This window comes from Syngnathus typhle, linkage group LG2, assembly GCF_033458585.1.
Source record: "Syngnathus typhle isolate RoL2023-S1 ecotype Sweden linkage group LG2, RoL_Styp_1.0, whole genome shotgun sequence".
Taxonomy (NCBI): Eukaryota; Metazoa; Chordata; class Actinopteri; order Syngnathiformes; family Syngnathidae; genus Syngnathus; species Syngnathus typhle.
The window spans coordinates 3,549,009-3,564,831 of record NC_083739.1 but is presented as its reverse complement, the minus strand read 5'-3'; the positions used below and the strand labels follow the sequence as shown (position 1 = coordinate 3,564,831).

Below are 15,823 nucleotides of genomic sequence, written 5' to 3'. Positions count from 1 at the left end.
GAGCATATGCTGCCATCTAGCGGACACGCAGTGTAATTGCAGCATGGAATAGGTTTCATTGCTGGCCCATCAAGCCTGAGACGCCAGATCCGAACTTAGTGCATTTATTGCATCATAAAGCAGACAAGAAAAATACAGTGTAGTGCAAACATACTCCACGATAGACCTGAGGAGGTTGATAGTCTAAGCCGTGTTTCAGGGCAAAGCTCTACTTTGTATTGCATACAGAACCTCCAAGAAGAAAGTGTGCTTTGCGTTTTTTTTTTTTTTAGAACCATAACCACGTTTGGGTACGAAAGTTGATAAGCAGGAAATTACTGAATGTTGTTTCAGTGGCACCTTGAAGTTGGATCTCCGCAAACGTTAGGTAGCTCAGGTTTAATTTCATGGAAGCAAAGAGTCAGCTCAGGCATTTTGGAAAACAAATTCTCGGCAGAAAATATATAAGCTGTGTGCTTGAGTCTCGTGAGCTCCAGTAGGATGCCTATCACGCTTTTATTTTATTTATTGTATCTTAATAAGATTCTGCATCCCGTTTTATCAAATTGCCATTAATAGGAGTACAAAGACCTTGTCACGAATTTTCATCAAGACCGCATCCTGAAATTTTTGTAATTATATGTATAAACAGTGGCTTTCCAGTTTGGCATCCGTTAGCCTAAATATGTAACAAAAACAAAAAAAAGATTTGAAACAATCGGTTTGGATTTAAAAGAGGCGAATGGAACCAAAATCAAATTGTTCCACTTTAAAACCTAAATTGGAAAGATCGGGGTCCAACTTGGCAGTACCACTGTTTTCTAAAATGTGGAGAGCATTAAAAGAAAACATGCGTTCTGTTATCAGTTTGTGTGCAGTTGGATAATCATCCTAATCAGAACAATTTATAATTCTATTCTGTCCATCCTAAGCCTGTACAATAAAGCCTTGATAATGCATTTGATAACATTGGATGAGTCACGTGATCCTGCCAAGTCCTTCTGATGAAACTGCAATACAATGAGGTCATGCATGTTACATTATTTACAATAATAACCAGCTGATGGGTGGTCCATGACAGGAGGCTAAATAAAAGAAAATATAACATTATGGATTTGTTTACACTGTAAATATGCATTTCAAGTCATCAAAATGACTAAGTTGAGCATTAGTTTCATTCATGTCAGTATTTTTTTTTTATATAGATACTGCAATTTGCTACCAGAAGTGAATGAAAAACTGTATCAACTCAAATATACCACAACAGGTTGTCATCCTGACCATGAATTATGATCACTTTTATGCTTCAAATGATACAAGAAAATGTGTTTTGGAATGATGTAGCCAATATATACCAAGTCATTTCCAATTTCACAACACAAAATCTCCAAAATCCATTAAAGTGCTTAAGGAAAAGTCATTTCTAATTGGCCATAAATCTTAAAATAGCATCAGATATCAACGTTTACTCATGTCAGGTTGATTTGTTGTTGCTGTTTTTGTCTGACTAAGCATTTTTGGTTGTTGATATTAACGTTGACATCAATGTTGATACGTTGAATTGATTTATGCGACTGATTTGCATCAATACCCTGAATATAAACACCTTTTGGTAGAAACACTTTGTTTTGAGTTGCTTCTCTGACCTTGTTGGAAATATGACCGACGTCATGAAAGATGCAAATGAGTGCGTTGGCAGTTGTACATCCATAAAAAGTGACAAATGGCTACGAGGAAGTTTGTTTCCCTTGCGAGTCTTGTGCTTGACATGCATGGCGGTGTGCAAGAAAGATATGTCATCCATGACTACATGACATTTAGTGTAGAAAAGAAACTATACAAAAAAAGGCTACCGGCGGATCGGAAGGAAATCAAGCAACTTGAAAAATTCAAGATTCCGCCGCGTTGTGGACTGCTAGCATGTCGACCGCTAGCATGTCGACGCTTAGAAACAATTTGTGCCATTTTCAGGAATCGCGTTTGGTTCAACTGGAATGTCAGCTCAGTAGAGACGGAAGACGGAGTTAGTGAGGAGCCCTGGGAAGCTTTCACCTGTGTTTGTCGTCTTAAGCCCACGACACATGTTGACAGAGAAATGCGTGCGTGTCTTACTGATCTTAGCCTCTGCCGTACTCAAAATAGTACTAGTGGTACCTTGGCACTACTCATTTACAGTATTTGTTAATTAGTAGTATAATGGGATACAAATACTACCACAAGTAGCAGCATTAGTAAATACATCCACAATTACGATCTACTAGTAGTCACCACACTAAAAAAAGGTGTTGAATTTACTTCATCTTCTGTCATCATCGTCGGTATATTTGAAAAAAAGTTTACTTTTAAAAATATATCTGATCCAGATGATTTTATTTCAGTAAATTCAACATTTCCCCAGTGCAGTACAAGCAGGTAATCTTTGTAATAGTATTATTCGCATTAGTAGTAGTAAATAGTAGTGATAGTACTACTAGTAGTAGTGGATGGTAAATCAAAGTTGGTAGTAGTAGTACTACTAGGTGCTATTCACGGCAGTTTTTACTAATAGTTGGAATTGTAAAGACAGCAGAAGCAGCAGGCTACTATTACTATAATAGTAGTTAGTGGTAGTAAATGTAGTAGCAGTAGTATTATTACTACTCCCACTTCAGCGATTACTACTAGCAGTAGTAAAAGTAATATATACTAGTACTAATAGTACTACTGAGTAGTAGTCATGACAATTAGTGCTAGTACTAAATGGCAGTAGTAGTAGCAGTTGTAGTAAAAATAGTAGTATTACTTCTAGTAGTGAGGAGTAATAGTAGTTGTTAGTAGTAGTTTATTATTAATTGGTACTGGTAGTAGTTATTAGTTGTAATGGCGATAGCAGTAGGAGTAATAGTAGTGGTTGTTGAAGTGTTCCCATCGTGCTTCACATGTGTTGTGGGCTTCATTCTGACAGACAGACAGACAAACAGACAGACAGACAGGCAAACAGACAGACAGGTGTCTCATCCTAACCAGTGTCAACTGTCAGTGTGTGTCTGTGTGTAGCAGAAGGTTATCAGAATGTGTACGGAAAGCGACCCTGAGTTGTCATGTGGCGTCGGCAGCAAGTGACTTTCCCCTAGAGGGCAGCGGTGAGCGATCGCAACCTCTCCCTCTGTTTCACCCCAAACCGTATTTTGTGTCGCTTCGGCACGTTCCAGCTGCTTCTGCCTTTTGTCCCTGTTCTCACTCAGGGCGGAGAGAAGCTGCTGCTGCTGCTACCCCATGGTGGCGCTCTAGGCTGCCCCGGGCCTTCCACGGGAGGAGAGCACATTGCAACATCAGTGAGTTTTGGCCATCGAATGTTGCAGCAGAAGAGGAAGACTCACCGCAAGTGGTCACTCGATTAACTCTTGAGTCTCAGAGAACTAGGAAATCATGGTAGTAGTTAGTTACTGCTACTATAACTACTACAAGCACGACTAGTTGTGGTAGATGGACATACGTTGTCAACATAAATGCTGGGCTTGCTAACATACCTGTTGACTGGAGTTAGCGGAAGGAGGGGTGACGACGCTTTGGTCCTGGACCGGGTTGACGGGGGCGGAACAAGGTAGATGGGTGGCACGCCAGTAAATGTCCAGATACTCAGCCAGGTGTTCGCACGCGTCCTCGAGTTGGTTCTCATCCAGGATCACGTCAAACATCTCCTGGTGGTGCGACAAAATAGGATATGTAGTCTCCGTTTGGAAAATAAATGCTTAAACAAAACTTTGGTCAGTTTGAGGGCTCAAGTGTACGTTGATGGTTCTAAAAAGTAGTGACATACAGGCGGACACTGAGCAAGCTTGTCCCCCGCCATCATCTGGACGTTCAGATGTTTGGTCTGTGACTTCCCTCGAGATTTGATCAGCCTCTGCAGAACCTGACAGTGCAGCCCACACAAAACCACACAAGGAGTTACTAAAACATGCATATTGCGGAGGTCTATGAGGTGGCTTTGTGCTCTACTTTGGGGGAGGACACTTTGACGTAGACGACGATGGGGGCCAGAGAGGTTTTGAGAAGCTGCGATGGGTGATTGATGGTGTCTGCATCCAGGACGACTAGCTGCAGAGACTTGGCCAGCTCAAAGATTCTCTCGATCTCACTTTGGACCTCGGCTGAGAAGTAGAATTGTGTGAACGCAAAGACATGGCTGATGATGATGATGTCATCACTCACCCAGGCTGGAGCGCGTGTTGGATCGCTCCATGATGGCCTTCTTGTTGAGCACCGAGCGCTTGGCCAGCGACAGGTCAGCAGTCACCCGTGTGATGGAGATCCTAGAAGAAGTGCTTCATAAAGTCACATGCACTCGAGGGGCCATAAATAAAGATTTATTTTTCTGTACACACCTGCCGTCGAACCTGTGCTTCAAGAAATCAAACAAGGCTTTCTGCATCATGTCTGTCACCTATAAGCACATCAAGACGAGTTAGGGAAGTCACGCTTATATTTTTTCTTACTTAACACCGTTGTGATTAATGTTTTATTTGTGAAATATGAATTAAATGTGCTTGTTTTATCCAGTTCAGGGCGGCGGCCATTTTACCACTTGCTGTCGACTGAAAATGACCAACCACTCACAGCTCACCATTTTTCCAAAGCTGAAGCGTGATTGGTTGTTGAGACCTGTGATGTCATTTTCGGCAAGTGACAAAATGGCCGCCCGCTGAGATGAATTTTGTTGCTTAAGTCATATTCCTCAAACGCAATATTAATCAGAACGATGTGTTGGGACATATTATTACAAAGAACATTTGAGGCTTGACTTTCTCTTCACATGTCTCACCTCGTAACCTTTCAGCGAAGGCCCCACCAGCACCACCGGCCTCATGGAGGGAACAACATCATACGGGGGCACAAGTTCTGTCTACGCCGGACAAAAGTCAACACGGAAACAAATGACTCCAAATGTCATCACCCGATGGATAGACAGAGCCACTTAAGACATTTCAATTCATGGAAAACACACCTGTTTCTGCTTCTGTTTGGCTTTCAGAACAAAAGGAGCAAACATCAGACAAGAAGAAGTGACTCAGGGAATCCATCATTAATTCGGTTAGCATGCTTTGCTAACTGTGGTTTATAAATGACACAGTGGAGCGGGGCTCGTGTGGCGCATGGCTTAAATTTCACATCCTGTTAACACGCGGTATGCGGTACAGCTATCGTTTGGGAGCCGACTAGCCCCTGAAGAGGACCGACTTGGCAGCTGGACTCTCGCCGCTCTACATACCTGCAGATGGCGGCGTGGATCTCCAACCCCCGGATGACGCGTTGCCTCCTTTCCTGCAGAGCGACAAAATGCTAAGTGTCATCTTGGGCGAATCCCCCTCAGGCGGCAATTTGGAGAAAATCGCAATGCGAAGCCGAGCAATGCAAGAAGTAGGCGGGCCAACGGGAAGCGTCATTAAAAGGTGTTGTGGAAATGTGGCTTTGGGGTAATGACAGCAGGCCGATGACGTGGAATTCGTCAACTGCGACGTACGGCGCATTAAAAGTACACGCTCGTTCGTTTTGGTCTGGAACTAAATTGTTCGGATGAGACAAGCAGCAGCACTTGCCTCCATCTGTTGCCGTGTTTTAATATCCGTCGCTTCGAGCAATGTTTCTCAACATTCATTGAGTGAAGTCAGCTGAGTGACATGGCAGAGCGCTCGTATCGGAAGTTTGATCTTGCAAAATGTACCGTAATTTTCGGATTATAAATCGCACCGGAGTATAAATCGCACCAGCCATAAAGTGCCCAAAAAAGTGAAAAAAAAACATTTATATGTATATAAGTCGCTCCTGAGTATAAGTCGCCCCCCCACCCAAACCGCGACTTATAGTCCGAAAATTACGGTAATGATGCAAAACTAAATATCACAATACCCAGAATGCACTTCAGCTACAACTTGTTGCTAATCTTATGGCAGCCAATTTAACATGACTCTGCAATTACATTTTCCTGTGTGACCTCTGACCTGGCTGCTGCTTTCTGCTCCTGTTTGATCCTGATGGCCTCCAATTTGACGGGGCTGGGGATGAAGGTGACGTCCGCGCCCTCCTTCACCAGCCGACCAATCCACCAGTCATTGTTGTATTTCTGCAGCACAAAAAATCAGACGTCACTTAGAGTGTCTTTTGAGTCAAAAAGCGGCAGGGATGGTCATGACCTCTCACCTCTTTTATGTGCAGAAAGTCTTTGGTTTCAAAATTAATGGCTGCGCCTTGGACCGGACAATCTTCATCCAGGGCCCCACAATAACTAACATTGGTTTTTACTGCAAAGGCCACTGGTTTCGACTTTAAAAGAAAAAAACAGTATAAAAATATCAACCGAGCGTCATCAATCATAAGGACAAGTACCGTGATCTCACCTTGGCTCTCTCCAGCTGCAGCTGAGCCTGGCGCTCGGCTTCACGCCGAGGCGCCTCCTGATCGTCCTCCAGGGACAGGTCGGAATCCGAGGGTCGACTAGTATAGGAATCGGCTGAACCCTAAAAAGAAAGAATGGCTGCTTTAGAATATTGGAAGTGACAAAGGCTGGATTCACATTGGACAATATTTATTTTGTTTATTTTATTCTATATATATTTATTTCATTTCATTTCATTTCATTTCATTTCATTTCATTTCATTTCATTTCATTTCATTTCATTTTATTTTATTTTATTTTATTTCATTTCATTTCATTTCATTTTTTCATTTTATTTTATTTTATTTCATTTCATTTCATTTCATTTCATTTCATTTCATTTCATTTCATTTTATTTTATTATTTAAATGCCATTGTGAGTACCGACACCTTGAAATAAGGCTGATACCGATACTGATATCTTTTATTGTTACTCACAAAAGTGAATTTCTCTTCATCTGCCTTGTATTTCGTACAAAAGTCCTAAAAATAAATCCAGGGTCCGTTTGGGGTATTTTTAGTACTCACTGTAGGGGTTCTAGTTTACTGCAGACAAAACGCTGACTGTTAATGGGTATTAAATTAGAAGTGCCGCCGTTCCAAACGAATTAAGGTTACAATATGTTGGTTTTAAAAATCCTCCTTTGCAAAAGCTCAACAGTGAACCAATCCAAGAACTTCAAAGCAGTTTACCTTTCATAACATCTTTTCCACGGACAACCTCATGAATTCAAACTAGAGCAGTAGAAAAGAAAGCTGAAATCATCTTTCAAGCCATTTAGCCTGTTATTGCAACCGCCCTGCCTTGCTCTTTTACAAGCGGTGCCACCGGAAAACGTGGAACTTTGTGGCGACTTGGTCTATATATAGAAGCGGCGGCAGGGGAAGGGGGGGGATTCGTGACCGAGAGTCCGCCCGCCTTGCGGAGCGTGGCAACAAAGACGGCCGGGGCGCATCACAACCTACCTTGTCTAAGATGAGTCCCGTCGCGCTGGAGTCAGACATGATTGCCCCCCACCTCCCCTATGCTTGCGGAGGGGGGTGGGGGTGGGGGGGGGTAGCATCAGCCTAAGTGCTTCACAGCTGTCATTGCTGCTTTGCCTACAGTCATTTCCTATACAAGAGTGATGCAGCGACTGTAAGGCTGCTCGCTCGGCATCAGCTCCACCCCGATGGAAAATCTCAAACATCTGCCTTTGCAGCATCACACGTTGCTACTATGAGGAGCAGCCAATCGCTCATTCAGGAAGATCTGCTGTCAATTTTACCAATAAAAGGGGACATACCGTATTTTCCGCACTATAAGGCGCGCCGGGTTATAAGGAGCACCTTCAATGAGTGGCCCATTTTAAAACTTTGTCCATATATAAGGCGCACCGGATTATAAGGCGCACCTTCAATGAATGGCCCATTTTAAAACTTTGTCGATATGTAAGATATATACATTTGGCCCGCGGGACGGACTTTGGACACAACTGCTGTAGTGGCTCAATATTGGTCCATATATAAGGCGCACCTGATTATAAGGCGCACTGTCGGCTTTTGAGAAAATTGGAGGTTTTTAGGTGCGCCTTATAGTGCGGAAAATACGGTATTTGGATGCGGGCCAGCATTCAGATTGTAATCACTTGAAAATGGTGGATATTCGCTCAGCCCAGAAACTAAGTCATGAGAGGAGCAATGGAGGCCTTACCGCGATGGCACAATTTGGAAAAATGGAGAAAGGCTTGCGGACAGAAAAGTTTTTTTCCAAAATAGGAAGCTGAATAAGGATTTACTTCACCCTTGAACAGCAATTAAAAAGTCAAATTTCCATTATGTGTTTTGAAAGGCACGTTGAAGACTCACATCATTGGTCGGCCATTAGTGATGCACAATTTGGCATAAGCTGCGAGAAGGGTGACAAATTCAAGACGAAGAGAGAAAAAGTGATAATAAGGCCAAGCTTAGAAGACATTTTGTGAATCTCACTGGAATGGCAAACACGCTTTCAAAAACGATTTGGTTTTATTTTGATGATGGCGCAAATTTCCTGCTGTGGTCAGGCTGTTGTGTTTATGTTTTTACGTATGGCGTAAAACGTGATTAGCACTGATTTTATTACTATTTACTGATCATGTTCAACAATTTTTGCCACAGGAGGAGTGCTGTTATAAAAACTGTCTACGAATTGCTCCGTTACTGTCACAACTATCAATGCTAACTGTTAGCATAATTACTTGTTTGTTAGCATTAAGCTAAGTGGGCTTTTCCAAGGCAAAGATATCCATTATTGCTCATTTTTTCTTGGCTTTACAATGTACAATTCTCTTTCTCCTCAACTGGTAGTGACATTAAATATCCCGAAACCTCTTTTTTGACATTCAGTGTTTGCCAAAGTGCTGCTTATTGTGTGACACCGATTGAAATGCTCAAGCTAGCACTCGCGACAGCTCGACTCTGGAAAAAACACTCGTAATCTCAAGGTACCGCTGCACAATTACTCCCTTTAGTTTGTTTAGTAAATTAAAGACACGGAATGTCTACGTGGACATTGTATCCTTCCATTTTTCGGCGTGTAGCACTTAAAGGAAAACATCTATTCGCTCCTGTCTTCAATAAAAAAATAAAAAATGCTTTCTCCAAGGTCTCAACAACCCAGGGCACTGACGATGCTACTTTGGTGTGCATTATGCTGCCAGGCCGCACGCTCTCATCTGCCTCATTTAAGGTTCCTTGCATCAGAATGAAGTGCACTCCATTGCGGCTTTTAGCAAAACATGTCTTAAGGGCTTTATTCTGACATGTTTTTTTAAAATAAAAAGGGAACCTGAGGCTCACAAACATACACACACATTCTTTGGAGTGGACAATACAGGCCGGGGTGACTATTTTCATCATTAGGGCTGAACATGAAGTAGGAGTTGGGGGCGCAATGCCGCCAAGCAAGAGAACAATTGGCGAGAGAATAAAGACAACTAGGCGAAAGAGAAGAGAAACGGGGGAGAAAACAACATCCCGAAATGCTCATTTGCTGCTTAAGCCGATGTTAAACTAAGGAAAGGGAACGATGACAAGAGGAGGAAGATGGCAGCCAAATGTGAGGAGATTAGCACAATTTGTTTTATTCTTCAGTCGATCTAATTATAACTCAGCATCTTCTCTTCGCATTCCTCGACTTTTTCTCCCTCACCTCTCCCACCGTCACCTCTGGGAGGGAGGATTGTCAAAATTGACTGACTTTTGATGAATTCCCCACCAGAAAAGAGCAAAACAAATTTGAGACAGGCTCAGCTATCTTGACTATGTGTACTAGCTACCCGTACAGAAGACACAAACAAGAAAAAAAGAAAAAGTTGAATATTACATTGCGCAGTATTGTTTTATCCTCCTGGTACTGTCATGCGGGTGTGAAGGTTTCTTTTTTTAGCACTTGTCACAAGAGGCCCCAAAAAACACACTGACGGAAATAAGTAAGGCAGCGAGAGGTGAGCATGCAGTATAAGTCCATATTGAGATATTTGGATCTTAAGGGTCTTGAAATCCCAAAATGTGTTTTACACATTAACATTAAATTACTCCTGACATGTTACAGAACGGATTCTAAAATGATTTTGATCTGGAGAGCTGTATTGCAGAAGTGAAGTGACAAAAAAAGCTCCTTTCATATCGGAGCCACCTCGCCCTCTGCGCAAAGGGGAAGCTGAGGCAGCATTCCGGGCAGAGGTGGATCATGGCATCCCCTGACGATGCAACCAGAGTCGGGTTGAGTGGATCAATAGGAGAACCGCACAAGCGGAGAAGCTTCATCCTGTCCAGAGTTGCTCCACCCTGTTCTTGCTCTAATGTTACCTTGGGGTGATCCTGCAGTTAATACGGCCCCCTCTGATCACAATGTATGGAGACCAGAACATTGGTTAGAATATGCAAAATGAGGGACAATATTTTAAAAAAAAAAAAAAAAAAAACTTTTTAAAATGGTTTTACCACTCCAGCCTGCTTTTAACTCATCTAAAACTATTTTATTTTTTATTATCTATTTTATATAATGATAATAATAATAATAATTATTATTATTATTAATATTATTATGTCCAACCAAAGAGAATTAAACATCCCTGATTTACACAACAACTAGCTTAATGCTAACAGATCATGTGAAATGTCCTAGGCAAGCTAACAGAGATTAGCATTGACGTTACAGTACTATAAGGCGCACCGGATGATAAGGCGCACCTTCAATGAATGGCCCATTTTAAAACTTTGTTCATATATAAAGTGCACCGGATTATAAGGCGCATAGAATAAATAACTCAACGTTGCTCAAACGTTAATGCAATCACAATATAGTAACACTCGAAATAGTGAAAACAATATATCAATAACTCAACGTTGCTCAAACGTTAATATCACACAACACACAAAATAAACATGTAAAGCTTACTTTAATAGATTATTCCTCATCTACAAATCCATATTGGTCCATATATAAAGCGCACCTGATTATAAGGCGCACTGTCGGCTTTTGAGAAAATTGGAAGTTTTTAGGTCAAAGGTGCGCCTTATAGTGCGGAAAATACGGTAATTATGAATCTTCACAAAGCAGCAATATACACACAAATTGAGCATCCAACTATACATGGTATTACTCTAATGGTCCTGCAAAAGTTTGTACTGTATAAAAAATAATAATAATGTGTGATGTCGTGATGAGCGGAGGGTCAGTGTACTTGCAAGACCAGCGTTGTTTGCCACCACTAACAACAAGCCAACATGGTACGGCCGCGCTGACATTTTGCATTAGCCATCTGCAAAGAGTAACGCTACTGATGCAATAAGGACGAGGCAATGACGCGGAGGCTGGCACGCGTTGATGCTTGAATCAGCGAGCAAGCCGAAGATCTTCACGATTCATTCTCACTGTTGACTTCATCCTTACCAAGGCTGCCCAACGTCTTTTCAACCAAGATCTAGTTTTCAAGCAGCCAACCTCCTGAGATATAAAATATTTTCAGAATTGATTAATCGGATAAAAAAAATTATTTTAGCATTAAAGCGTATTACAAAAACCAGTCACTGTTTATTAATCTTTTTTTGTTGTTTATTTGGTGTAAACAATAGTCATATACAGTTTTTGTCATATTGCTTTTACCGTTTTTTTCCATGTATAATGCGCCCCTATGTACAATACGCACCCTAAAAATGGCATGTTGATGTTGGAAAAAAGCCTGTACCCATGTATAATACGCACCCAAATTTTGACTCCTACTTAAGTCCGTAAACGTAAAATTAGTTCGGAAAAAAGATCATCTTTGGGAACAACCGGATGTTATTCTGCCGGTCAGTATCGCTGCGCATGCGCTAGCAAACTCAATAGCGAAGAAATGTTTTGGATTTGTGTAAGGTCATTGTGACAGCAAACGAGCAGGTGATTGAGCAAGCGTCTGATACGAGAGCATTGTGTTCGTATGGAGCGTGTTTGAAGTGAACAGCAGAGAAGAAAGCGCATCTGTAATGGCGGCCTCCGTATGATATCCGGATAAAAAATAAATATATATATAAAAAATATATATATATTTTGTACCCATGTATAATGCGCACCCCAGATTTTAGGACAATAAATTCGTTAAATTCTGCGCATTATACATGGAAAAAAACGGTATGTTCTACTTGTTCACTCGTCTTTTACGCTTTCCTCTACTGCCTGACAGCATTTCCCCGACTTCCCCAAACTGCTGTAGATGAACGCTGGTGCTAACTAACTAGTCCACATGGAGCTGCATTCAGCTTTGCCCACTGCAGAATCCTTCACTAATTGCACGTGTTTGCAACTTTCGCTGACCCCATTCCCGGCTCTGGGTTTGAGTTGGGCCTAATTGGTGCCTCTTGACGAAGGGGAATGTCAGACTTATCAATATGTAATGGCGCCCTACATAAGCGGATAACCTAACATTTAAAGCATCCCAACTGCTGGCTTGGAACATTCGCTGGTGTCTCCGAAGACATTTTTTTCGGAACCACCCATGATGCACACAACACATTGCCCAACGTTGGAACATCCTTGGTGAAAAGCGAATTTAAGCATAAGCAGTGTTTTCAGGCAGGAATTGGAATGGTTGACAATGTCAACATTGCTGGTTCATCAACTTTAATCAAGGCATCGCGCATTGATGCATGCACGCACACACACACGCACAAAGAAAGCACTTTGCGCCTCACGGGACAGGCTTTTAGTGCTCCGTCTCATGCACTATTTAATTGACCCGGCACAGGAAGCCCTCGCGGTCCCAGATGCACTCCTTCTCCCTGAAGCAAGTACGCCCACCCACCCGCACCATCAGACATCTTCACACGATGCCACGGAATGCCGACCAAAGGCGTTCCCCTCAAAGTTTCAATCCAGAAATGTTTTTCACACATCATCCATGCGCTCCTGATCCACGGGTGGAAATGCAGCAGATACGGAAGGGAAAGCACAGTACTTACCCCGTGGGAGGAGGTGGGAGAGCATCTCGCTCTCTCTTGCTCTGGCTCCGCTAGGCGGTCATGGTGCGCTCTCTCTTCCGAGCAACACTCGAGTGCACCGTTGCATGAGTGGACGCGTTCTTTCTCGTGGACTTGGCAGCCTCGCAGCCCCGCCCTCTACTGCTGTGACGTCAGCAAGCCTCTATCGCTTCTGCATCTCGTCCTTGCCCGCCTCTCTTCTCCCTGAAAAAAGTAACACAATTCAAGAGCAAGCATCAGCTTTCTATTAAGAATATTTCTGAAGGCGATACTGGCTGTAATTGATGTATTATTTTATTATTATTTTGTTTGTTACAAACAGTGGTTGGAAAGTAACGTTTACAGTACCAACAAATCAATAACTTCAAGTAGAAATCAAGTCAACAATTTAAAAAAATAATATGTGCCTACACTCGTTTAAACATGGCATTCTGGTTCACATTGTGTTTGTGAAATATGAATTAAGCAGAAAAATGTGCTCGTTTTCGTCTAGCTCACGGGGCGGCCATTTTGAGACTGGCTGTCGACCGAAAATGACGTCACAGCTGCCTTGTGATTGGCTGGCTTTCCACCCACTGTAGATGTAACAGCATTACGGATTGGTTGTGTGCAGTGTGTCTATAAATTGTTGCATGGATGAGAAATTTAACACTTTTAACTCTTCAGAAAACAAATCACCTGTCTTTTTCCACGTATGCCAGCTCATAATCCACATCGTGTTTATGAGTCTCTGTGCTATATATAAACAGCTCCACCGTTGCTCAGCTGAAGTGCTACATAGGTTCAAGTATGAAGCAAAAATATATGAAATGTAACATAAATCAATAAATGCATACAAATAAAAAAAGACGACTGTGCCAGTTGTGAAACTCACCAGCAAAAATTCATTATTCATAGGACGGGTTGCAAGGAAACAGTGTGGTGGTGGTGTGAGGAGGGAGGGAAAAGAAGGAGCAAGGCATCCATTCCAATTCCACATGAGCAGCAAATGTGAATAAAACATGAATGAATGGAGGTTTGAAAGTTAAACAGAAAATGGCTTCTGTTTTGGGAACTGCAGCCAAGCATGGAGTGCACATGTCTGTCTGTCTGTCTGTCTGTCCCATTTAAAGCCTCTGAGGGCAGAGTCCTGCTGCTGGTGCATTATGGATGCGCGTCAGCTATTTTAAGGCATCGGCAGGGTAGAGGGTGGGGGGTTGTGTTTTGAATGTTTGGGAGGGGGGGGGGGGCGAGAAAATACCTGGTTGGTGTTGAGTCCTTTCATATCTGATGACTGCAGACTTGAGATGAGGTGATAAACATTGAATATAGAGTGAGGCTGTTTTTACACTTAACAGCATACAAGGAAAATATGATCGGTTTGCATCCTCATTATGACAAGGCCCACAGGAGACACGCTGAAGCAAACAATTTAATCTCCTTTGTTTTGAGGAACTTTTCTCGCAGCTGGACCAAGCGTGCCGCTCGCTCCATATCTTGTTTTACCACTTTACCTTAAATACAATACACACCATTTGACTAAGAAGACTTTTTTAATTTGGAATTGAATTTTGCAATTGAATTTTTCTTCTTCAAAAGTAGAGCCTTGCACCAAACTTAAAAACAACACATGAAATACGTAAAAAAAAAACGATTTTGCTAGAAAAAGTCAATCACATTTTTGAAAACAAAATCGGCGTTAAAAAAACATTTTGAGACATTTAAAGCTATCTCTGGAGATTTACAATAATTGGAGTTAGTGTGAAGTTTGTGACCAATGGCGCCACTTGCTGGAAAAACAGCAGCAAAGAGTGAGGCAACCTTTTTTTATATTCGGGGAGTAAATAAATATATACGTATTGCTGATTATAACCACTAGATGGTGCTATTGGCTGTCCGATAGAGCGCCAGAGAGAGAGAGAGAGAGAGAGAGAGAGAGAGAGAGAGAGAGAGAGAGAGAGAGAGAGAGAGAGAGAGAGAGAGAGAGAGAGAGAAAGAAAGAGAGAGAGAGAGAGAAAGAAAGAGAGAGAGAGAGAGAGTAGAAGCAGCAGACTTCAGGTCGGAGCTCGTAGGCTCACACAGCCGCATCTGCATCCGGATCAGGCTCCAGCGTCGGCGGCTACATAGAACCTGGAGTCTCGGGGGTGGAACCTGGAGCTGCTCCGCTGCGGGTGTTGGAAGATCGACCCTCGCCAAAGGTACACTCCGTGCGTGTGTGTGAACCTTGCGCTCAAATGCGTCAAAGTGACACTGCCAGAGAAGTGCTGATTAAATTTGCACCGTTCCGCGGTGTTGGCCACTTGACATCTCAGTCCAAACATCCACCGCGCGTCCGGGTCTTTGCCACACATCCCCGGCCGTGCATGAAGTTGCCCCGCGGAATGTTGGGCTCCGGGACTCGTGAGAGGGCAGCGTGCACGGGGGGGCTGCACGACGGCGTGCACTCGCGGGCGTGCTGCCTGCTGCACGTGAGTGAGTGAACACAGAGAGCTGTCGACCCAGCGTCCTGTTATGTAATAACTGGCCGCCGCCGCCGCCACCATCGGTCTGCCTGTTCCACTTCGCCGTATATAGGAATAGCATGCCTGGTCCAATGGTTGCACTCAGGGATTGGAATATCTAGTTCATAGTTTGCATGACAGCAGGAGCTACAGTGGGAATGAGGCTCCTTTAGGATCCGATCATGCTCCTGGTGGTCTGCCTCACGTGCACCTTCCAAGTTCCACATGGTTTGTCCTCCTTCATCCAGAGATTTGCTTATTAGGTTTGGAGGTCGGTGTCATTGAAGCTAGCTTCCGTGAGTCATAAGATCTCATGGAAGCATGGACAATTGAATGTGGCTGGAGAGCTCTTGATCTCTGATTGGTGCCCACTCCGGAGGCCTTTGTTGTCAAATGGACCACACTAATGACAGCAGCAGATTGTTGCGATAGATGGCAGGGACCAGTCGACTGGTGAGAACCGATA

At 42.9% G+C, this 15,823-nt stretch overlaps 2 protein-coding genes across 2 annotated transcripts in view; one reads left to right on the top strand and one right to left on the bottom strand.

Moving 5' to 3' along the window:
• Positions 1 to 88: 88 nt before the first annotated feature.
• LOC133149846 (voltage-dependent L-type calcium channel subunit beta-3-like) lies at positions 89 to 14,141 on the bottom strand. The gene is made up of 15 exons (XM_061272025.1): positions 14,118 to 14,141; positions 12,860 to 13,015; positions 6,357 to 6,476; positions 6,160 to 6,282; positions 5,961 to 6,082; positions 5,231 to 5,283; positions 4,967 to 4,986; positions 4,784 to 4,864; positions 4,347 to 4,405; positions 4,174 to 4,274; positions 3,961 to 4,112; positions 3,779 to 3,874; positions 3,489 to 3,659; positions 3,339 to 3,377; positions 89 to 3,261 (listed from the first exon to the last, which is right to left on the bottom strand). The coding sequence occupies exons 1-14, from the start codon at positions 14,139 to 14,141 to the stop codon at positions 3,348 to 3,350; spliced, it is 1,308 nt and encodes a 435-aa protein (XP_061128009.1). The 3' UTR covers positions 89 to 3,261; positions 3,339 to 3,347.
• A 739-nt stretch (positions 14,142 to 14,880) lies between these two features.
• The window catches only part of LOC133146687 (adenylate cyclase type 6-like), a 36,118-nt gene continuing 35,175 nt past the window's right edge, over positions 14,881 to 15,823 (top strand). The window contains exon 1 of the mRNA XM_061270647.1: positions 14,881 to 15,054. The gene's annotated coding sequence lies outside the window, so the exon portion shown is untranslated. The remainder of the gene's footprint in view (positions 15,055 to 15,823) is intronic.